This window comes from Bufo gargarizans, chromosome 3, assembly GCF_014858855.1.
Source record: "Bufo gargarizans isolate SCDJY-AF-19 chromosome 3, ASM1485885v1, whole genome shotgun sequence".
NCBI lineage: Eukaryota > Metazoa > Chordata > Amphibia > Anura > Bufonidae > Bufo > Bufo gargarizans.
Window position 1 is genome coordinate 230,054,954 of NC_058082.1, and position 25,707 is coordinate 230,080,660.

General features: G+C 42.5%; 1 protein-coding gene across 1 annotated transcript in view; it reads right to left on the reverse strand.

Annotated features, from left to right (window-relative positions):
• Positions 1 to 25,707, reverse strand: part of POGLUT2 (protein O-glucosyltransferase 2) — a 116,306-nt gene that overhangs the window by 50,940 nt on the left and 39,659 nt on the right. Inside the window, exons 4-5 of the mRNA XM_044285641.1 lie at positions 19,396 to 19,473; positions 12,004 to 12,173 (exon numbers count right to left, since the gene is read on the reverse strand). Coding sequence (XP_044141576.1) covers positions 12,004 to 12,173; positions 19,396 to 19,473 — 248 coding nt within the window. The remainder of the gene's footprint in view (positions 1 to 12,003; positions 12,174 to 19,395; positions 19,474 to 25,707) is intronic.

The following is a 25,707-nucleotide window of genomic DNA, read 5'->3' on the forward strand; positions in this document are numbered from 1 at the left end:
ATAAGCTAAGCAAGTTTAGCTAAAAGCTAAACAATAAATAAATAAATATATATTTACTCATTTCCCTAGTTCTGTTCTGGCCCCTTTGTTGACATACAGTTGCAGAGCTGTGGGGCGTGTAACACCAATCTCTGAGGTTTTCCTCATAAATATTTGGGAGTCAATAAAGACTTCCTTTCCCCTCCCTCTGCTCTGCAAAGGGGGTGAATAAAATTGCTGCCCTGTCTGGAGTCTGACTGCTGTCATATTCATGTTGTATGTGTGGGACCAAAAGTTCCAGCTGTACAGTACAGTTATATTGTTGATACACACAGGATCTTCCCTCTACCTGTTCTTGCAAAATGCTCTGCAGACACCTCTTCACAGCCAAATATCAACGAAAACACAACTTTTAAAAATAATGACTCAAAGAGCTATTAAATCACCTCCTTTTATTCATGTATATTGTAGGGTTGATAATAAGAAAAATTTGTTCCCTACTCCTTTCCCTCTTGCTATTTAATCCCTCCCTAAAAACGGAATAGCCGCCACGATAAGGGCGATCCCGTGTCAGGAACCTCCTAGTTGCCCTAAAAAGTCTCTAACACAAAAAAAGCCCCATCACCATAGTGTCAAGGGAAGACTAACCGGTCCAGTAATCATGTAAAAAAATGTAGGTAATTTCACAACTAACTAAATAAATCAACAAAACAAAAAATCTAAATAACCCATGGATATTATGAATCACTTAATCCCATCGCGTTTTGCTGTGACGGCTAGGCACTAGCTCATCAGGGGACAATATGAAGATGGAAATATATCCATATAAATAGAAAAAAAGAAAGAGAAAATATATATAAAAGAAAAACTCACAATGGTGAAAGATGACCTACACAAATATATCAATTTCATCTGGACAGGCCAGGTAAATCACAAGATACCTTAGATATATATAACGGCAATCTGAGTTATATCAGGCAAATATATCTATATATTGCATATTGCAACCATCTGGACAAGCCAGATAGATCACAGAAATATATTATATATACACACACACACACACACACAGTACAGACCAAAAGTTTGGACACACCTTCTCATTCAAAGAGTTTTCTTTATTTTCATGACTATGAAAATTGTAGATTCACACTGAAGGCATCAAAACTATGAATTAACACATATGGAATTATATACTTATCAAAAAAGTATGAAACAACTGAAAATAGGTCATATTCTAGGTTCTTCAAAGTAGCCACATTTTGCTTTGATTACTGCTTTGCACACTCTTGGCATTCTCTTGCTGAGCTTCAAGAGGTAGTCACCTGAAATGGTTTTCACTTCACAGGTGTGCCCTGTCAGGTTTAATAAGTGGGATCTCTTGCCTTATAAATGGGGTTGGGACCATCAGTTGCGTTGTGGAGAAGTCAGGTGGATACACAGCTGATAGTCCTACTGAATAGACTGTTAGAATTTGTATTATGACAAGAAAAAAGCAGCTAAGTAAAGAAAAACGAGTGGCCATCATTACTTTAAGAAATGAAGGTCAGTCAGTCCGAAAAATTGGGAAAACTTTGAAAAAGTGTCCCCAAGTGCAGTCACAAAAACCATCAAGCGCTACTAAGAAACTGGCTCACATGCGGACCGCCCCAGGAAAGGAAGACCAAGAGTCACCTCTGCTGCGGAGGATAAGTTCATCCGAGTCACCAGCCTCAGAAATTGCAGGTTAACAGAAGCTCAGATTAGAGACCAGGTCAATGCCACACAGAGTTCTAGCCGCAGACACATCTCTAGAACAACTGTTAAGAGGAGACTGTGTGAATCAGGCCTTCATGGTAGAATATCTGTTAGGAAACCACTGCTAAGGACAGGCAACAAGCAGAAGAGACTTGTTTGGGCTAAAGAACACAAGGAATGGACATTAGACCAGTGGAAATCTGTGCTTTGGTCTGATGAGTCCAAATTTGAGATCTTTGGTTCCAACCACCGTGTCTTTGTGCGACGCAGAAAAGGTGAACGGATGGACTCTACATGCCTGGAGGAGGTGTGATGGTGTGGGGGTGCTTTGCTGGTGACACTGTTGGGGATTTATTCAAAATTGAAGGCATACTGAACCAGCATGGCTACCACAGCTTGCAGTGGCATGCTATTCCATCCGGTTTGCGTTTAGTTGGACCATCATTTATTTTTCAACAGGACAATGACCCCAAACACACCTCCAGGCTGTGTAAGGGCTATTTGACCATGAAGGAGAGTGATGGGGTGCTGCGCCAGATGACCTGGCCCCCACAGTCACCGGACCTGAACCCAATCGAGATGGTTTGGGGTGAGCTGGACCGCAGAGTGAAGGCAAAAGGGCCAACAAGTGCTAAGCATCTCTGGGAACTCCTTCAAGACTGCTGGAAGACCATTTCAGGTGACTACCTCTTGAAGCTCATCAAGAGAATGCCAAGAGTGTGCAAAGCAGTAATCAAAGCAAAAGGTGGCTACTTTGAAGAACCTAGAATATTACATGTTTTCAGTTGTTTCACACTTTTTTGTTATGTATATAATTCCACATGTGTTAATTCGTAGTTTTGATGCCTTCAGTGTGAATCTACAATTTTCATAGTCATGAAAATAAAGAAAACTCTTTGAATGAGAAGGTGTGTCCAAACTTTTGGTCTGTACTGTATATGTATATATATATAAAAAGGCAACCTGAATTGTGTCAGATAAGATGATGAAAAATAACTGAAATAAAGTGGCCTAAATGGGAGGAAATGCTCAAAAACCCCAAACACTGTGGCGTGTTTAGAACCGGGGGAGCAATTTCTCCACATGTGATCCATTGCTAGCGGCAATCCCCAGCAAAAATGCATGCAATGGAAGATGTCGGCAGTGGACCACATGCACCACAAGGGCATCCTACACAAGATGGGATAATGTGCGCATGCAAATATAAAAATAGATAAATCACTGCGAAAGGTGCACCACAATGATATGCAACTGACAATACTGGTTAATCCCTCAAGCTGATGTTAAGAACTGAGACTTTAGCCAATGTATTCCAGTCAGGAACACATCGGAGCGACTTTTGCACCACCGTCAAGGTATCTCAGCGTGGCACGGGTTCCTACCACTACCACTGTTCCTGACTGGAAGACATTGGCTAAAGTCTCAGTTCTTAACATCAGCTTGAGGGGTTAGCCAGTGTTGTCAGTTGCATATCATTGTGGTGCACCTTTCGCAGTGATTTATGTATTTTTATATTTGCATCCACACATTATCCCATCTTGTGTAGGATGCGCTTGTGGTGCATGTGGTCCACATGTGGTCCGCTGCCGCCATCCTCCATTGTATGCATTTTTGCTGGGGATTGCTGTTAGCAATGGATCACATGCGGAGGAATTGCTCCCCCGATTTTAAACACGCTATAGTGTTTGGGGTTTTTGAGCATTTCCTCCCATTTAGTCCTCTTTATTTCAGTTATTTTTCTCGATATGTTTAGAATGTGCATTGAGTGCTGCTGGTAGCATTCTGTTGCACCTGGTAGCCTGTGTCACATGGCCTGTTATAGGTGGGGCCTACAGCCTTATCTCTCCCACTACCTGAGTGATCTCACTATGGAGATATGTGGGAGTTTGGCTGTGAGTTGGATCTTAGCACCTTTTAGACCGTGTTCACACTCCGTAGGTAGCTTAGTGGTAGGGCTCCGATGTGTTCCTGACTGGAATACATTGGCTAAAGTCTCAGTTCTTAACATCAGCTTGAGGGGTTAGCCAGTGTTGTCAGTTGCATATCATTGTGGTGCACCTTTGGCAGTGATTTAGATATGATGATGACCTGTATATGGATATGTATATAGTGGCAGCCTGAATTGTGTCAGGTATAATAGTGACCTATATGCCTTGCAATTGAGGATCAAGAACACTTGCAACACCCTGCAATACCCCGAATCAGATTTCATCAGGGACCATCCCCCCAGAAAGTGCATATCAGATATCCAATGCAATAACACTAGGGATACATCACTCAGTTGACCACCAGGGTCCAAAAAAAATATCCTTGTGTCCCCAAGGGATAGATGGTAAAGCAGGGTGGTGGTTGCGCTATAATAGATGGTATAGTAGGGGTTGTTGCGCTGTAAAGTTGTACATCTTCCAGTCCGCTGTGTGGAGCGGCATATCACATAGATTGCGCACCTTTTAAAGGAGAGGCAGACGCATCCACCGCGAGATTTGGACCGCAACATCAGCGCGTGTCAGCACTGACGTCATGACGCACGACGCATGCGTTTCACCGCTCTGCCATCCTTTGTATAGCCAACAACTTTATTTAAAACAGACAATGCTAGTATTTATACAGGTCAGCATCCTTTATAGGAGAAAAATAAATAATGTGCCATTATATATACTTTCCATTAATGCAAAAGGGCAAATGCTGTAATTAGAGTATATGTACAGAGCAGGAATTATTTTAAATAGGAGGTTTCCTTTTAATATATCGCCCCAAAAATGTTTATTTAGGGCAAAGCAGTACATAAACTAATGTGAAGGGGAGAGTTCACATCCTATATGTATATGAATTATTGAATCTATGTCCAAAGGAAGGGCCAATAGGCCGCTCCCTCTTTTTAATAGGGCGGGAGTCACCTGATAGAGACACACAAATCTTCCCCAAGGTATAAGGGATATGGACCAGTTTAAATGAAGCAAGTAAAATCCATGTTCTTAATAAGTCCCATAGGTGAAACCGTATTGAGACGGAAAATCAACTGTGTTTCTTTCTGTTTTAATATCTGCTCAATATCTCCTCCCCTAATTGATGCACGAACTACCTCAATCAATAGAGAAGGAAATGCCACCCGCATCACCATTGTGTTGTGACTGAATATGCCTCACAATTGGTTTCTCTCGTCTATTTCTGATGTCCCCTAAATGTTCCAGAATTCGTGTTTTGAACTCTCTACATGTTTTTCCCACATACAGGGACCCACAATTACATTTCATCAGGTATATTACACCCCTGGTATTACAATTCGCAAAGTGTCGGGCTCAGTAAAGTTTTGTTCCTGAGCTGTCCCTAAAAGTGGTCCTAATGAAAGGACAGACTTATAATGTCCACATTTAAAGGTACAATTTTTGCGATTTTGAAGCCAGGTCTCTTTTTTCGGTGGTTCAAAATGACTATGCACAAGGGCATCACCAATATTCCGGCCTCTGCGAAAAGTAATAGAAGGGGTATCAGATATATAGTCCTTAAGATCAGGATTTGTCTTTAAAAGGGACCAATAACGACTCAGGATAGCCCTAACTTGATTGTGCCTTGCATCCTATGTCCCAATTATGCGCAGTAACTTATCCTCTTTTTTATTCTGTGGTTGAAAGAGTACTGCGCGATTACTGGCACATGCATATTTCCACGCCTATTTTAGGCACTGATCCGGGTACCTTCTCTGTTTAAATCCGAAAAACAGTTTTGACGCTTTCAGCTCAAATTCCTCCAAAGTTTAGCAATTTTGCCTAATTCTCAGAAATTGGCCTTTGGGAATGCCCCTCCTCAATGGTTTAGGATGGAAGCTCTCCCACATCAATAAACTATTGGTTGCAGTTTGTTTGCGATAGAGTGTGGTCTTTAGTTGTTGTTGATCCCCCTTACTGATTCTTATATCCTGAAAACACAATTGAGGTGTTTATTTCAGATGTAAAATGTAAGCCAATGAGATTCACATTGAGCTTAGCCATGAATTGTTCTAATTCCTTGACAGAGCCCATCCAAAATAACAAAATATCATCTACAAAGCGGGCCCACAGAGGGATAAATTGGGTCCAAGGTGACATCTCCACTGTAAACACCACTGTATCCTCCCACCAGCCCAGGAGAAAATTTGCATAGGTGGGCGCGCAGGGGCTTCCCATAGCGGTGCCCCTGAGCTGGTGGTAGAATTTACAGTCAAATAAAAAGTAATTATGTGTAAGTATGTAGTTGAGTAGGCGAAGTACAATGTTATTATGATTTCACAGCTCGTTACTCCTTGAATCAAGGTAGTATTTTTCAGCAGCTAGGCCTTTTGTGTGTTGTATAGATGTATATAAAGCTTCAACATCTATTTAAGCCAAAAAAGTATTGGCATCAATGCTAATACCCTCCAATCTTTTTAACAGGTCAGTTGTATCTCGAATAATATGTATGACTACCAGGAGCCACAAGCTGTACATTTACACACAAGTCACCATATTTTTCGCCCTATAAGATGCACCTAGGTTTTAGCGGAGAAAAATAAGGACATTTTTTTTTTCATCTGATCCAAGTTTTTTTTTCTTATTTTTCATTAGCAGAGAAGAAAAGATATATATTTTTTTTTTATCAGACCCCCAATGCTCATCTGACCTCAGATGAGATCCCCAATCCTCATCAGAACTCCAAATCAGACCCCCAAAGCTCAGATCAGACAACATAAATCAGACTCCCAGTGTCAGACCCCCCCGTGCTCAGATCAGACCCCCCCCCCCCCGTGCTCAGATCAGACCCCCCCCCCGTGCTCAGATCAGACCCCCCCCCCCGTGCTCAGATCAGACCCCCATGCTCAGATCAGACCCCCTCATGCTCAAATCTGACCCCCCATGCTCAAATCTGACCCCCCCCCCCATACTCAGATTAGACCCTCCATGGTCAGATCAGACTCCCATGCTTAGATCAGATCCCCAATGCTAAGATCAGACCCCATTTGCTCAGATAAGATCCCTCATGCTCAGATCAGACCCTCCATGCTGATATCAGCATTATGTCAAATCTTTCACAAACTGTCTATATTTTCACTCAATCAGCGAGTTTTTATACCTCTCAATAATATTGATTTGTAGTTCAGACTCCCTCTTGGTAAATTCTGTATGATCTTTAAAAATGAGGGCTAATTCTGTCACTTCCCGAATCTGCTTCTCTAGCTCAGACAATTTATTATTCTTCTGTGTTAGTAAAAGTCTCATAAATATCAAAGAGCTTTCTGTGGCCTCTTGTTCCCACTTAATCAAGAGATCTTGTGTGCAGATCCGCTCAGCCGGCCGGATAAAAATCCTCAAACCTCTTGGTACAATGGCGTTTTTGATATAATTTTCCAGTGATTGGATCTCCCACCAAGATTTTAAATATTCTTTATGTGTAGTATACAATTTCTTAAAGGTAGTTTTTATCGATAATGATGTAGAATTAGAGAATGTAACCTCCTTACCAGAAAATACTTAATTTGCTTCTGTCAACCAGCTGGTTTTATTTAAATATGATCCAAGAAAACTGGCCATACTAATCCCAAAATGTAATCAACTCAAATGACTATTACAGCTCTGACTAAATCAACTGTCAGAAGGTCAGGTAATTAGAGACAGTGGGGTACGGAAATCAAATATCACCGAAAACACCACTTAAAACATAACTTTTAATAATAATGACTAAAAGAGCTATTAATCACCTCCTTTTATTCATGTATCTTGTAGAGTTAATAATAAGAAAAATTATTTCCCTACTCCTTTCCCTCTTGCTATTTAATCCCTACCTAAAAATGAAATAGCTGCCCCGATAAGGGCGATCCCATGTCAGGAACCTCCTGGTCGCCCTAAGAAGTCCCTAACACAGAAAAAAGCCCCATCACCATAGTGTCAAGGGAAGAATAACCGGTCCAGTAAAAAGTTTAAAAATGTAGGTAATTTCACACCTTAGGCTACTTTCACACCTGCTTTTAGGTGTGGATCCGTCTAGTATCTGCACAGACGGATCCGCACCTATAATGCAAACCTTGGTATCCATTCAGTACGGATCAGTCTGCATTAACTCTGTCAAAAAAAGTCTAAGTGTAAGTGTAAGTCAAACGGAACCCCAAACGCAAGTGTGAAAGTAGCCTTACAATGTAAGACAATGGGGACGGATCCGTTTTCACTGACACAAATATGGTGCAATTGTAAACGGATCCGTCTCCCATTGACTTTTAATGTAAGTCAGGACGGATCCGTTTACAATTGCACCATATTTGTGTCAGTGAAAACGGATCCGTCCCCATTGTCTTACATTGTAAGGCTACTTTCACACTTGCGTTCGGGGTTCCGCTTGTGATTTCCGTTTGAAGGCTCTCACAAGCGGCCCTGAACGGATCCGTACAGCCCCAATGCATTCTGAGTGGATGCGGATCCGCTCAGAATGCATCAGTCTGGCTCCGTTTGGCTTCCGTTCCGCTCAGCACGCTTGCAGCGTTTTAGTGTCCGCCTGGCCGTGCAGAGCCAAACGGATCCGTCCAGAGTTACAATGTGTCAATGGGGACGGATCCGTTTGACGTTGACACAATATGGTGCAATTTTCAAACGGATCCGTCCCCCATTGACTTTCAATTTAAAGTCTGGACGGATCCGTCTGACTAACAATTAGACTTAGACTTTTTTCTGAAATATAATGCAGACGGATCCGTTCTGAACGGATCCCATCGTCTGCATTATAGGAGCGGTTCCGTCTGTGCAGATACCAGACAGATCCGCTTGAACGCAAGTGTGAAAGTAGCCTAAGTCAGAACGGATCCGTTTGGCTCTGCATCGACAGGCGGACACCAAAACGCTACAAGCAGCGTTTTGGTGTCCGCCTCCAGAGCGGAATGGAGGCTGAACGGAGCCAAACTGATGCATTCTGAGCAGATCCTTATCCATTCAGAATGCATTGTGGCTAAATTGATCCGTTTGGGGCCGCTTGTGAGAGCCTTGAAACGGATCTCACAGGCGGACCCAGAAACGCCAGTGTGAAAGTAGCCTTACTAAATAAATCAACAAAACAAAAAATCTAAATAACCCATGGATAATATGAACCATAACCCAATGCGTTTCACTGTGCCGGATAGGCACTAGCTCATCAGGGGACAATATGAAGATGGAAATATAGTCATATAACTAGAAAAAAAGAAAGAGAAAATATACATAAAAGAACAACTCACAATGGTGAAAGATGACCTACACAAATATATCAATTACATATTGTAGTAATCTGGACAGGCCAGGCAAATCACAAGATACCTTAGATATATATATATATATATATATATATATATATATATATATAAAATGGCAATCTGAGTTATATCAGGTAAATATATCTATATATTGCAACCATCTGGACAAGCCAGATAGATCACAGAATTATATATATATATATATATATATATATATATATATATATATAAAATGGCAGCCTGAATTGTGTCAGGTAACTTGTAACACCCTGTAATACTCCAAATCAGATTTCATCAGGGACCAACCCCCCACAAAGTGCATATTAGATATCCAATGCAATAACACTAGGGATCCATCACTCAGTTGACCACCAGGGTCCAATACTTGCTCTTCTGTAGAAAAATATCCTTATGTGTCCCCAAGGGATAGATGGTATAGCAAGGGTGGTTGCGCTATAATAGATGGTATAGTAGGGGTTGTTGCGCTGTAAAGTTGTCATCTTTCACCGTTGTGAGTTTTTCTTTTATATATATTTTCTCTTTCTTTTTTTCTATTTATATGGATATATTTCCATCTTCATATTGTCCCCTGATGAGCTAGTTCCTAGCTGACACAGCGAAACGCGTTGCTTTAAGTGATTCATATTATCCATGGGTTATTTTGATGTTTTGTTGATTTATTTAGTTAGTTGTGAAATTACCTACATTTTTTGACGTGACTACTGGACCAATTGTTCTTGCCTTGACACTATGGTAATGGGGCTTTTTTCTGTGTTAGGGACTTCTTAGGGATCGCCCTTATCGGGGCGGCTATTCCATTTTTAGGTAGGGATTAAATAGCAAGAGGGAAAGGAGTAGGGAAATAATTTTTCTTATTATCAACCCTACAAGATACATGAATAAAAGGAGGTGATTAATAGCTTTTTTCAGTCATTATTAATAAAAGTTATGTTTTAAGTGGTGTTTTCAGTGATATTTGATTTCTGTACCCCACTGTCTCTAATTACCTGACCTTCTGACGGTTGATTTAGTCAGAGCTGTAATAGTACTTCTTCACAGCCAGCAGAAGAGTACAGAGGAGAGAACTCCTCCGGACTTTGACAGCTCTGTGTTTGCAGGGAGAGGAATGAAGACCCTGTGCACAGCATTTTTCTCTTCAGTGCCTGGAGAAGAGGAAACCCTGGAGTTGCTCAGTACCTGAGGCAGAGCCTCCAGCCTTGGGTATGTGCTGCTTATGGCAGAAGGGATCAGAAATTCAAGAGAGGATATAAAGGGGGCGCAACCATACCAGGTCATAGTTAATCCACAATTAAAAATCAAAAAGACAACTAACCTGACGACATATAGAAAACAATTGTGACCATGCAGAGATTCCAAAGGAGCATCCACTAAAATAACATCACATAGTGTGAAAAGCAATAGTATAATCAAAAAGACAGATCTATGGATTACAGACCGATATGGCGGCGCCCTCCTCCCAACGCCGTTTCGCCCTAAGGCTTCTTCTGGGGATACATAGAGAAATTCACACCCTACTCTTTTTATACATAACATAATTAACCTTGATCAATAGCAAACCTCATTCTATCAACCTACTCTAATAACAGGTGCAGCAATTTCATAACGGCCATGAGGCATCGGAACGCCGGATGTAGGAGGAAAATCAGGCCAGAAGTTATCGGGGCCTGCGTGCCATGTCATAATGAGGTCCGACACGCACGTCACCGCGTATTGAATCCAGCCTAAACAGAACCACTAAGATGTGTATTTTTGATTATCCTATTGCTTTTCACACTATGTGATGTTATTTTAGTGGATGCTCCTTTCTGATCACTGCTAACTGTTATCAGTGTTAACTTTTTAATTATTTATTAAATACTGAATTACTAATAAAGCTTATTTAGTAATGATTTGTGTTAGAGGTATTTTTGGTTTTGGTGTATTAGCTTGGTAAATATCAATAACTGTGCTGACATCCCGGTATATTTTTGTTGTTGTTATGGTAGAAGGGGTTAAACTGTGCTGAAGAATCCAGTGGGAGGGGAGACACAGGGCAGACAGCAGATCAGGCAGTGCAGGGGGCGTGGCTTCTTCCTCCAACCAGCACAGCCTTTATAGTGACCTTCCGTACACAGAGGCAGATCTGCTCCTCCTGCTCCCGCAGGCTTGTGCACGGAATGTCATCAGAGTAGGGAAAGAAGCTGACATCACAGGTCATGTGACGCTCAGCTAACCAGGAGAACTGTAGATGAAGGAAGTGAATTGAAAGCACCTTAAACGTTTACTTACTTAGAAACATACAAAAGACATAAAAAAATACTTTGCCAACCCCTTTAAGGGTTTTAGAGACTTTTTCAGCTGCACTCAGCAAGGGTTTATGGCTTAGTAGAATGGGGGTTTGAATCATTGAGAATGGGGCGTGGTTAAGATGTTCCAAAACTATGTCACAAAGTAAGCCAACTTATGGGGGTAAAAACATAGACTAGACATCTAAAGGTGCGCCAGATTTGTCGTCTAGCATCCACCATTGTGATAAATCTGACGTAATCTAAATCTAGTACTTCTATATGTAAATCTTTCATTAAAAAAACACATTTAAAGGGAGTCTGTCACCACAATTTGCCCTTATAGACCACTTACATAGCACTGTAGCATCACTATAGATCATCCAGTGTACTGGCCGATATCCCATCCGCGCATGCACACTGCATGGAATGATGCTGCTGCCCACAATGGTCATCACAGTGCGCATGCGCGGGCGGGATATCGGCCAGTACACTGGATGACGTAGGAGGCTTACAGGGCGGGCCAAGCAACAGGCTGGGGAGGGGTTATGTGAAAAGAAGGCAGAGCGGCCTGGGCACTTACAGCCCGAACGCCGCCCCTGGGCACTTGCAAGCCCTCATTTACATATGAATAAAACTCCGTTTTTGCCCCTGGTGAACATCCAAACAAAAGGACAAAGGTACCATTCGACTGATCTATAGTTATATGTAAGTGGTCTATAAGGGCAAATTGTGGTGACAGACTCCCTTTAAAAGAATAAACAAGGGCAAAATTACCTTCCCATGGTCTCTAACACAGAATCAGTCAAGTCATATGTGGGCATTACAATATCTTTTGTTTCTAGAGATCCACACCAGGAGAAGATGGGGTGAAAGGGTTGTTCCTTCCTCTTCTCTAATGGCCAGTCTCCTAAATTTACAAAAAATTCAATATCTGGAACTTTCACCTGTAAAATGAATATATTGGGATTACTGAACAGAATTAGCAATGGATATCAAAATCATCAGTCATGGTATTATTTTTAGGGATAAAAAAAAGAAAAGAAAAATAACTTGTGCGGCCTCTATAACAATACCATTTGTACCATAATATTACAAAAATATTCTCTCTCCATACAAGGCATATTCTGCAGTGCATACGGTGGTATATGCTGCCACCTGCTGAAACGTAAGGAAAAGAAGCAGCAAATAACACCATAATGCATGCACATTACATTCCCATCTAGTCTCATGTGACCTTTAGGTGGCCCCTGGCCTGGTACATGTCACCTTCACTCTTTTATTAATTGAATAACTGTAATAAAGTATATAGTAAATCAAAGTACTGCAGGACCTATGTCCATATGGCTAACATGACCTTTTCTAGCTCTCCAATGATCATTCAACCGAAGGGGGGGATACACTGGAATACCTGAAAATAGTATGTAAACATATCCTTCAATGGATCTATTTGCCTTAATAAGAAAACCCAGCCCAAAAAAAATCCGGATGACCAGTTTCTGTCCGTGTGCATTATTTTTGTAGGACACAATAGCATTCTCTTTTCTCACCAAGATAAAAAGGTCAAATGCACTACCATGGGGCAAGGATGACATGCACCACCATGGGGCAAGGATGACATGCACCTCCATGGGGCAAGGATGACATGCACTACCATGGGGCAAGGAGGACATGCACTACCATGGAGCAAGGAGGACATGCACTACCATGGAGCAAGGATGACATGCACTACCATGGGGCAAGGAGGACATGCACTACCATGGGGCAAGGGTGACATGCACTACCATGGGGCAAGGGTGACATGCACTACCATGGGGCAAGGATACCATGCACTACCATGGGGCAAGGAGGACATGCACTACCATGGGGCAAGGAGGACATGCACTACCATGGGGCAAGGAGGACATGCACTACCATGGGGCAAGGAGGACATGCACTACCATGGGGCAAGGAGGACATGCACTACCATGGGGCAAGGAGGACATGCACTACCATGGGGCAAGGAGGACATGCACTACCATGGGGCAAGGAGGACATGCACTACCATGGGGCAAGGAGGACATGCACTACCATGGAGCAAGGATGACATGCACTACCATGGGGCAAGGAGGACATGCACTACCATGGGGCAAGGGTGACATGCACTACCATGGGGCAAGGGTGACATGCACTACCATGGGGCAAGGATACCATGCACTACCATGGGGCAAGGAGGACATGCACTACCATGGGGCAAGGAGGACATGCACTACCATGGGGCAAGGAGGACATGCACTACCATGGGGCAAGGAGGACATGCACTACCATGGGGCAAGGAGGACATGCACTACCATGGGGCAAGGAGGACATGCACTACCATGGGATCACAGTGATGTTCACAGGGGCAAGAATGACTGGCATTTAAGCACTGTGGGGTCGGCTTTGATGCCATGCTTCCACAATTATAACACCTGAAAAGCAGCTGCAGTAAACAGAGGATTGCCAGTGAACTTAGAGAGCAGCTTTGTGGGAAAGGACAGGAATCATAAGGGTACCTGAGTATCCCCAAAAGGAACAGAAATGCTGTGGATGTGGACAGCAAATTGGCAGTGTTTTACAGTACCAGCAAAAAAAGATGAGGTTCTAAGAAATATCCACAAGTAAGGACACACATAGCTGAGCTATTTACTTCCAATATGTTGCTTTATGAATGTCATTTCATCTTAAAGGGGTTGTCCCACTTCATTAAATAGGTTTTATCTAATTTATTTACCCCCACAGAACATATCTTCCTATCTATGTCATAATCAAAAAGCTACCTTTCTTACAAAAAATCCTGTTATGCGATCCCTTTGTTGATTTCGGTATCCCATGGATACGGCCTCTTTCGTCCGGCCGCATCGCTGTGCCGCGCCTGCGCACAACAGCTGAACAAGTACTCGGGCCGCCTCTCCATTCCTACGAGTACGCGCACGTCCGCGCAAATACAGGAGGCAGGTGCCGGAATCAAATAGCCGGCACCTGACCTCTATGACAGGGAGCGGCACCTTAGGGGTTAACTGCCGCTGATCGCAGCCCCCTATCATAGAGGTCAGGTGCCGGCTATTTCACTCCGGCACCCACCTCCTGCATTTGTATTAACATTGGTGGCGCAGTGCGCCCCCCCCCTCCCAGTATAATAAACATTGAGTGCGGCCCCCCCCCCCCAGTATAATAAACATTGAGTGAGGCCCCCCCCCCAGTATAATATACATTGGTGGCGCAGTGGGAAGTGCCAATAAGGGTTAAAAAAATTAATAAAAAATTAACTCACCTCCACCAATTGATCGCGCAGCTGCCGGTCTCCTTTTCTTGCTTCAGGACCTGTGGTGACGTCACTGAGCTAATCACATGGTCCATTACCATGGTGATGGATCATATGATGTACCATGTGATGACCACAGTGATGTCACCACAGGTCCTTTCACAGGTCCTAAAGAAAGAACAGGAGACCGGCAGCTGCGCGATCAATTGGTGGAGGTGAGTTAATTTTTTATTTATTTTTTTAACCCTCATTGGCACTTCCCACTGCGTCACCAATGTTTATTATACTGGGGGGGGGGGCCGTACTCAATGTATATTATACTGGGGGGGGGGCCGCACTCAATGTATATTATACTGGGGGGGGGCCGCACTCAATGTATATTATACTGGGGGCGGGCCGCACTCAATGTATATTATACTGGGGGGGGCCGCACTCAATGTATATTATACTGGGGGGGTGCACTCAATGTATATTATACTGGGGGGGGGGCGCACTCAATGTATATTATACTGGGGGGGGCGCACTCAGTGTATATTATACTGGGGGGGCGCACTCAATGTTTATTATACTGGGGGGGGGACCTCACATACATTGTCGGCTCCATGTGGATGACTCATCCACATGAACGAGCACGCAAGGACTGAGCTCTCAGGGTGAGTCATGAGGAGGCGTGGCCGGCCTTCACTCAACTGCCGGAGCCAAACCAGGAAGTTATCAGGACATCTACAGCTGGTAAGATTGAAAAAGCAAAGTGGGACAACCCCTTTAATGAGAATAGGTATTGCTGTATAGTATGGGAAATGTGAGAATTATTGATGCATACTGAGACTCCATTTCTTTTGACAGTGAGAGCATGTGAACCCCAATGAGACTGGTCAGTTTCTCTACTCATTCCTATTACACTGGCATTGAGGGTCTCATAGGCATGAATACAGAAACTGACTTCCTGCCCACAGAGCAGACACTGTGACGTCCAGCGAGTCTCAACAGAGGTAACATGATACAGTCTGAACATACATCAATACATTAATATGTACATTTGTTAAAAGATTATGTATACCAGCTCACTTACAAACAAGGAGGGGCAAAAATCATTTCTGGATGTATCTTTTTAAGGCCCCTTTCACACGGGCGTTCCGGATTGGGGACGGATGCGTTCAGGGTGCGTTCAGTGAAACTCGCACTATTTTGCAAGCAAGTTCAGTCAGTTTTGTCTGCGATTACGTTTAGTTGTTCAGCTTTTTCCGCGCAGGTGAAATGCGTTTTGATGCGTTTTTCACGCGCGTGATAAAAAACTGAAGGTTTACAAACAACATCTCTTAGCAACCATCAGTGAAAAACGCATCGGACCCGCACTTGCTAGCGGATGCAATGCGTTTTTCATGCAGCCCCATTCACTTCTATGGGGCCAGGGCTGTGTGAAAAACGCAGAATATGGAACATGCTGCAATTTTCACGCAACGCAGAACTGATGCGTGAAAAACAACGCTCATGTACACAGACCCATTGAAATGAATGGCTCAGGATTCAGTGCGGGTGCAATGCAATCACGTGCGGAAAACTCGCTCGTGTGAAAGGGGCCTAAGCCTGCGTTTACCTAACACATGTTCAATATGATCTTTGAACCTAATCTTCTTCATGGGTGAAAGCCCTGGTGTTCATTGAACTTTATTGTGAAAGCTACTCCATACTAGATCATGAAATGAACTTTGAGATCATAAATTTCCATGGCAAACCCATTAAAGTTTTTACAAATTGTTACTTTATACCATTGTCAGCTGGTTGTAAAAAAAAAAATCATGGAGATGGAAAACCAGCAGGAAATCAGAAAGAATATTAGGTCTTCTGTCTGTGTGAGCCCCGGAAAGCTCACCTCCTTTTAACCTGCCCTGTTAGGAAAGCCAGGGAACCTCTCTTGTCCTTCTGATTTTCCTGCTGATTACTATATCCAATTACAAGGGATATTTTCTAGAATGTACTTTTTTTTTTTGCAGTTGTGCCGTTTTAAAGAGTGCCACTATCACCCCAGTTCATCCATGTATGCAGAGGCTCCTGGAGCCTCAAAAAATGAATCTTGGAAGACGCACCAGTTTAATTGCTGCTTCATAGCACCAAGTCTTTATCTAAATGCAGTATATCTCTTCATCTAGCTTCAGCCTAGCACGTACATTTTATCTAATCTCCATCAATGGCCATATGAAATTGCAACTATCGGCTCAACTAAACAACTGGTAGCGAAGATAGTACATAGATAGTAAAGTCATATTCCTAAAGCAGCTACTGTATTGTCTCTCAGAAAAGACTCTCTTTTAATAGCTATTGTTATATTTAAATAGTTTCTCTGACCCCCAAAAGTAATTTTATTTACGACCCTGAAAGTGGTGAGCATAAAGAAATAAAGCCACTTACAGTACCTATTCACCGGCGCTCCCATCTTCGCTGATTCCGGTCCTGAAAGTGTACCGTCCTGTCTGTCTTCATGTGCACTGCTGCAACACTGTGGCCCCTTCAGTCAACTGATTGGCAGGGGTGCCAGTAGTTGGACGCCCACTAATTTAATTATGACCCTGACCCTGACATTTAGTAAATCTCTCTCATTATGCAAATTTTAACGCCTTCCAGACGCAGCGATTTATTTATTTATTTTTCGTTTTTTACTCCCTCCCTTCCAGGAACCATAACTTTTTTATATTTCCATTCACTTAGCTGTATTAGGCCTTGCTTTTTAGAGGACATGTATTTTCTAATGGCACCATTTAATATTCCATACAATTCTAAATCATGTGGAAATGGACAAAAAAATTAAAAAAATTCTGCCATAGTTTTATGGATTTTGTTTTTGTGTTGTCAACTATGCAGTAAAAATAACATGTTAACTTTATGCTGTAGGTCAGTACATTTATATTGATATCAAATGTATATTATACTGGTAGTTTTTCTTATGCTTTAGTACTTGAAAATATATTTTCTTCACTATATTGTGACACCCATAGCTTTTTTAGATTTATGGAGCCGTGCAAGGGCTCATTTGTGGAGGAATCTGTAGTTTTTATTGATACCATTGTGGGTTATATATCATTTTTTGATCGCTCTTTATTCATTTTCTTGGAGGGAGATGAAGCAACCAATAAACAACTATTTGCCCATTGTGATTTGTTTTCTGATACAATGCCTAGACTGCAGCAGCAGGAAGAGAGAAAGGAGACGGCACATGCACACTGCGCACGCCATCTCCTCATACTGCTGATCGGATAGGTCATCAATATTAAAAGCCTGGAGAACGGCCTGAGGGCATCCACAAGGCTTCTGGCTTTCATAACAACCAAAAGGCTTCCGCAGTCTCATTGTTGGGGGTGAGTGCTTTGGTTACCAGGAGCATACCGCTAAGATCCTGTGGTTGAAACTGACCACAGCATCTGAGGGGTTGGAAATATGTGACAGGCGTTCTCTAATCACGGACTCTGCCTGCAGGTGTATTTAATATTGCATATGATGTAGTGGGAAGCTGGAAAACTCTAAATGGGTTGGAACTGGAAGCAAAAAACAATTCTGCTCCTGTGTTATGGGTTTTGTTTTTCGGACGTTCTCTAAGTAGTGAAAATGACTAGGGATGAGAGAATCGACTTCGGATGAAACATCCGAAGTTGATTCGCAAAACACTTCATTTGAATACTGTACAGAGCGAGCGCTCCGTACAGTTTTAGAATGTATTGGCTCCTATGAGCCGAGGTTATTACTTTGCGAAGTCTACCAGACTTCTGTGGGTCAGCACAGTTACAGCACATGTCTCCTGACCCCCATTTAATTGATACTATTTTGAGGTGTGACTTTTGGATCACTTTATATTCATTTTTTTGGAGAAATCAAGTAACTAAAAAAACTGTAAATCAGCCATTTTTTTTACTGTATATTTATTCTTATTTGTAAAATTGGGAAAGGGGTGATTAGAATTTTTATATGTATATTTTTTATTTTACATTTATTTTTAGTCCCAATTAACATGCGATCGATCATCTAATTGCTTCTTCCATAGACTGCAATGATTTACCATTACAGCCTATGGGAAAATTACTACATTCCTATCAAGCCCTGCCTGTGTAATTTGCTATAGCAGGTCTCGGAGCGTTCACAAGACCCCAGGCTACCATCGCAGCCGAACAGCTCCCATGATCTGTTTGAGCAACAGGACCGCAGAGCTGGCAGTAAATAACTACTCAGATACACTTGTTGCAAATGACCACGGCATCTAAGCGGTTACAAGTTTGAGGTCAGAATTGACTCCTGATCATGGACTCTGCCACCAGGTGTCTGCTGTGTAAAACAGCAGGCACTCAGTGGCTATGGCCAGTGTCGGACTGGGGTACCTAGGGCCCACCAGTAAAATTTTATTTTGGGGGCCCACAGTACGGATACGTTCGAATATAATAAATAATCTAACAAGTTTTTGATTGAGGTGCTGCACATTGAATTTTAGTACAGTAAGTCTACTGTGTTATGTGCCACTTGTGCAGGGGGTGGGAGACTAGGGGCCCACCTTGCTCAGGGGCCCGCCGGGGGATTGCCCTGTACCCCTGTGGGCCAGTCCGAGCCTGGCTATGGCACCTGCTCAGCTCCTGAATGGGCGCCATCTTTAAAACTTCGATATCTGCTGTACATGTCATTACAGGAAAATGGAATGTGAGAGCCAGCGTGCAGTTCCAGAGCGGAAGGGAGCAGGTAAATTAGATTTTTCCGTAGCAGAGGCAGGTTCTGGACATCCGGGAAAAATTATTTATTCCCACGCAACCGCTTTTATAACATGAAGAGTTTACCACCATTTATTTATGCTTTCTGTAACCTTTATTATCAGTTTAATAGCATAATGTAGGTTTCCTGGAGTTACTTACTTTGCTTGTTAAGGACAGAAGAAGGGAATCCATGAAAATCCTGAAACCAACATGTTCTCCGTATGTTTTTATATAAATCTAGAAAAATAAAAATGAGAGATGATATCATAGCACATGTGAATTAATTGGGGTTTCATTATTTTGTGTAAATAAAGCTCAATCATCATATAATGAAGTCAGGAATCCTCAGAAATAACTTCCCAACAATAGGCATCGGTGAGACATTTTTCAGTACATAGCCTACTTTACATTGATAAGTGGTTATCATCCAAAGTACAGCACTGCCTTTAGATAATTTTCAATGGAATTTCTTCTATATATACAATACTACATATGTGAGGTTCCTAGTGCAGGTTGATCAAGCGGTGCAAGCCCAACTGCTACAGAAAGACCTCCTTCATATGGGACTCTTCTCTCTCTTGGGTATATGATAAATCCTGTTTCAGTAAGTCTATGCAATTTTTCACATTCACCCTTCACATCTCGCCAGAAGCTATATATTTATTATTAGGATTGGCAATGTCAGTCGTATGTCATATGTCAAATCATTTGATAATTCGACCATCAACATGTTAGACTGGACTGGCAGATCAGGAAAACAAAAAAGGATCCTTCACAATTGGCCAATTAGGCCATACATCAATAATTTCAGACCAGTGGAAAAAAATCCAACATGACTGATGACTTTTTGGCAGACATGTCAGTTGTCAGCCATCTCAAATAATCGCTTAAAACTTATACTCACATCACCAATCCCCTGTCCCTGTCATTGACTGAGGTGGGTCATTGCAGCCAGCGATTGGCTGAGTAGGTACAGGAGCAGGCAGCAGAATGGCAGCAGCGGGGGATCCAGAGGTGCGTATAAGCTCTGTTACTCATTTATATTCCACTGCCACCATTTTTTTTTTCTGGAATACCCCTTTAAGTGTATGGGTTCATCCATAAGTCCTCTCCATTATGTGCACATGCTCATATGTCCTTGCAATGTATTCCAGTGCCAGTTTGCGGTCACACAGTGGGAGAATGGGGGGGTTCAGAAACATAAACAATTAGCCATCTGCAATCAGCGGGAGCAGTACTATCCATATAGTACTGCACTTAATAGGGCTTGTGAGAGGTGACCGATTCCATGATTCCCTTTATGCAGCAGCAGTTTACATGAACATCTCCAACTGTTCTAAAGTTTTGATCTAGTTAACCCCTTCCTCCTGCATGGTTTACCATTATGTCATGGTAAGGGGATCTTGCTGCAAATTGATTCCAGGGCTGCCAAGTACAGAGGCCTGTATGTGTGAGTGTAACACTGACAGCAGACATCATATACTGTGCATAAGGTATGCAATCAATGGATTTCCGGTACAAGTCCCCTTATGGGACGAATAAACATTATGAAAATTAATGGGGTTTTCCAGTTTTCTCATATATATGACCTATCCTCTTATTTGGCTCACTACCTAGGTTCTTTGTTCTTTATTTCTGTTTCGCTTATTGATATCCTGTGTTTCTGACCTTGGTTTGTCTTCTGACTAGGGATGAGCGAACTCGAACTGTATAGTTCGGGTTCGTACCGAATTTTGGGGTGTCCGTGACACGGACCCGAACCCGGACATTTTCGTAAAAGTCCGGGTTTGGGTTCGGTGTTCGTCACTTTCTTGGCGCTTTTGTGACGCTTTCTTGGCGCTTTTTGAAAGGCTGCAAAGCAGCCAATCAACAAGCGTCATACTACTTGCCCCAAGAGGCCGTCACAGCCATGCCTACTATTGGCATGGCTGTGATTGGCCAGAGCACCATGTGACCCAGCCTCTATTTAAGCTGGAGTCACATAGCGCCGCCCGTCACTCTGCTCTGATTAGCGTAGGGAGAGGTTGCGGCTGCGACAGTAGGGCGAGATTAGGCAGATTAACTCCTCCAAAGGACTTGATTAATCGATCGATCTGCAGCTGTGCATCATTGAGCTGCTGAAATTCAATTGCTCACTGTTTTTAGGCTGCCCAGACCGTTTGTCAGTCACTTTTTTCTGGGGTGATCGGCGGCCATTTTGTGTCTTGTGGTGCGCCAGCACAAGCTGCGACCAAGTGCATTTAACCCTCAATGGTGTGGTTGTTTTTTGGCTAAAGCCTACATCAGGGTGAAGCTGTCACACCAAGTGCATTTAACCAGCAATAGTCTGTTTATTTTTTGGCCATATACTACATCAGGGGCAAGCTGTGCCTGTCACCAAGTGCATTTAACCCTCAATGGTGTGGTTGTTTTTTGGCTAAAGCCTACATCAGGGTGAAGCTGTCACACCAAGTGCATTTAACCAGCAATAGTCTGTTTATTTTTTGGCCATATACTACATCAGGGGCAAGCTGCGCCTGTCACCAAGTGCATTTAACCCTCAATGGTGTGGTTGTTTTTTGGCTAAAGCCTACATCAGGGTGAAGCTGTCACACCAAGTGCATTTAACCAGCAATAGTCTGTTTATTTTTTGGCCATATACTACATCAGGGGCAAGCTGCGCCCGTCACCAAGTGCATTTAACCCTCAGTAGTGTGGTTGGTCAAGCTGTCACACCAAGTGCATTTAACCAGCAATAGTCTGTTCATTTTTTGGCCATATACTACATCAGGGGCAAGCTGCTCCTGTCACCAAGTGCATTTAACCCTCAGTAGTGTGGTTGGTCAAGCTGTCACACCAAGTGCATTTAACCAGCAATAGTGTGGTTATTTTTTGGCCATATCCCAGTCTAATTCTGTCAGTAAATCCATACCGGTCACCCAGCGCCTAAATACTAGGCCTCAAATTTATATCCCGCTAAATCTGTCGTTACCGCTGTACTGTTGTGGCTGGGCAAGTTATTTAGTGTCCGTCAAAGCACATTTTTTGTTCTGGGTTGAAATACAATTCCCAATTTAGCAATTTCATAATTTAGTGGTTTCTGCTGTATCAGAGCTATTTGAAATCTATCCCTAAAAGGGTATATAATATTCAAGGTGCACATAGGGTCATTCAGAATAACTTCACACACACGCTACTGTGCATTTCCAAGTTTAATTCTTTCAGTAAATCCATACCGGTCACCCAGCGCCTAAATACTAGGCCTCAAATTTATATCCTGCTAAATCTGTCGTTACCGCTGTACTGTTCTGGCTGGGCAAGTTATTTAGTGTCCGTCAAAGCACATTTTTTGTTCTGGGTTGAAATACAATTCCCAATTTAGCAATTTCATAATTTAGTGGTTTCTGCTGTATCAGAGCTATTTGAAATCTATCCCTAAAAGGGTATATAATATTCAAGGTGCACATAGGGTCATTCAGAATAACTTCACACACACGCTACTGTGCATTTCCAAGTTTAATTCTGTCAGTAAATCCATACCGGTCACCCAGCGCCTAAATACTAGGCCTCAAATTTATATCCCGCTAAATCTGTCGTTACCGCTGTACTGTTCTGGCTGGGCAAGTTATTTAGTGTCCGTCAAAGCACATTTTTTGTTCTGGGTTGAAATACAATTCCCAATTTAGCAATTTCATAATTTAGTGGTTTCTGCTGTATCAGAGCTATTTGAAATCTATCCCTAAAAGGGTATATAATATTCAAGGTGCACATAGGGTCATTCAGAATAACTTCACACACACGCTACTGTGCATTTCCAAGTTTAATTCTGTCAGTAAATCCATACCGGTCACCCAGCGCCTAAATACTTGGCCTCAAATATATATCCCGCTAAATCTGTCGTTACCGCTGTACTGTTCTGGCTGGGCAAGTTATTTAGTGTCCGTCAAAGCAAATTTTTTGTTCTGGGTTGAAATACAATTTCCAATTTAGCAATTTCATAATTTAGTGGTTTCTGCTGTATCAGAGCTATTTGAAATCTATCCCTAAAAGGGTATATAATATTCAAGGTGCACATAGGGTCATTCAGAATAACTTCACACACACGCCACTGTGCATTTCCAAGTCTAATTCTGTCAGTAAATCCATACCGGTCACCTAGCGCCTAAATACTAGGCCTCAAATTTATATCCCGCTAAATCTGTCGTTACCGCTGTACTGTTCTGGCTGGGCAAGTTATTTAGTGTCCGTCAAAGCACATTTTTTGTTCTGGGTTCAAATACAATTCCCAATTTAGCAATTTCATAATTTAGTGGTTTCTGCTGTATCAGAGCTATTTGAAATCTATCCCTAAAAGGGTATATAATATTCAAGGTGCACATAGGGTCATTCAGAATAACTTCACACACACGCTACTGTGCATTTCCAAGTTTAATTCTGTCAGTAAATCCATACCGGTCACCCAGCGCCTAAATACTTGGCCTCAAATATATATCCCGCTAAATCTGTCGTTACCGCTGTACTGTTCTGGCTGGGCAAGTTATTTAGTGTCCGTCAAAGCAAATTTTTTGTTCTGGGTTGAAATACAATTTCCAATTTAGCAATTTCATAATTTAGTGGTTTCTGCTGTATCAGAGCTATTTGAAATCTATCCCTAAAAGGGTATATAATATTCAAGGTGCACATAGGGTCATTCAGAATAACTTCACACACACGCTACTGTGCATTTCCAAGTTTAATTCTGTCAGTAAATCCATACCGGTCACCCAGCGCCTAAATACTAGGCCTCAAATTTATATCCCGCTAAAATCTGTCGTTACCGCTGTACTGTTGTGGCTGGGCAAGTTATTTAGTGTCCGTCAAAGCACATTTTTTGTTCTGGGTTGAAATACAATTCCCAATTTAGCAATTTCATAATTTAGTGGTTTCTGCTGTATCAGAGCTATTTGAAATCTATCCCTAAAAGGGTATATAATATTCAAGGTGCACATAGGGTCATTCAGAATAACTTCACACACACGCTACTGTGCATTTCCAAGTCTAATTCTGTCAGTAAATCCATACCGGTCACCCAGCGCCTAAATACTAGGCCTCAAATTTATATCCCGCTAAATCTGTCGTTACCGCTGTACTGTTCTGGCTGGGCAAGTTATTTAGTGTCCGTCAAAGCACATTTTTTGTTCTGGGTTGAAATACAATTCCCAATTTAGCAATTTCATAATTTAGTGGTTTCTGCTGTATCAGAGCTATTTGAAATCTATCCCTAAAAGGGTATATAATATTCAAGGTGCACATAGGGTCATTCAGAATAACTTCACACACACGGTACTGTGCATTTCCAAGTTTAATTCTGTCAGTAAATCCATACCGGTCACCCAGCGCCTAAATACTAGGCCTCAAATTTATATCCCGCTAAATCTGTCGTTACCGCTGTACTGTTCTGGCTGGGCAAGTTATTTAGTGTCCGTCAAAGCACATTTTTTGTTCTGGGTTGAAATACAATTCCCAATTTAGCAATTTCATAATTTAGTGGTTTCTGCTGTATCAGAGCTATTTGAAATCTATCCCTAAAAGGGTATATAATATTCAAGGTGCACATAGGGTCATTCAGAATAACTTCACACACACGCTACTGTGCATTTCCAAGTCTAATTCTGTCAGTAAATCCATACCGGTCACCCAGCGCCTAAATACTAGGCCTCAAATTTATATTCAGCTGAATTTGAATACAATACATTGGGCCAAATAATATTTTTGTTGTTGTGGTGAACGATAACAATGAGGAAAACATCTATTAAGGGACGCGGACGTGGACATGGTCGTGGTGGTGTTAGTGGACCCTCTGGTGCTGGGAGAGGACGTGGCCGTTCTGCCACATCCACACGTCCTAGTGTACCAACTACCTCAGGTCCCAGTAGCTGCCAGAATTTACAGCGATATATGGTGGGCACCAATGCCGTTCTAAGGATGGTAAGGCCTGAGCAGGTACAGGCATTAGTAAATTGGGTGGCCGACAGTGGATCCAGCACGTTCACATTATCTCCCACCCAGTCTTCTGCAGAAAGCGCACAGATGGCGCCTGAAAACCAACCCCATCAGTCTGTCACATCACCCCCATGCATATCAGGGAAACTGTCTGAGCCTCAAGTTATGCAGCAGTCTCTTATGCTGTTTGAAGACTCTGCTGGCAGGGTTTCCCAAGGGCATCCACCTAGCCCTTCCCCAGCGGTGGAAGACATAGACTGCACTGACGCACAACCACTTATGTTTCCTGATGATGAGGACATGGGAATACCACCTCAGCATGTCTCTGATGATGACAAAACACAGGTGCCAACTGCTGCGTCTTTCTGCAGTGTGCAGACTGAACAGGAGGTCAGGGATCAAGACTGGGTGGAAGACGATGCAGGGGACGATGAGGTCCTAGACCCCACATGGAATGAATGTCGTGCCACTGACTTTCACAGTTCGGAGGAAGAGGCAGTGGTGAGACCG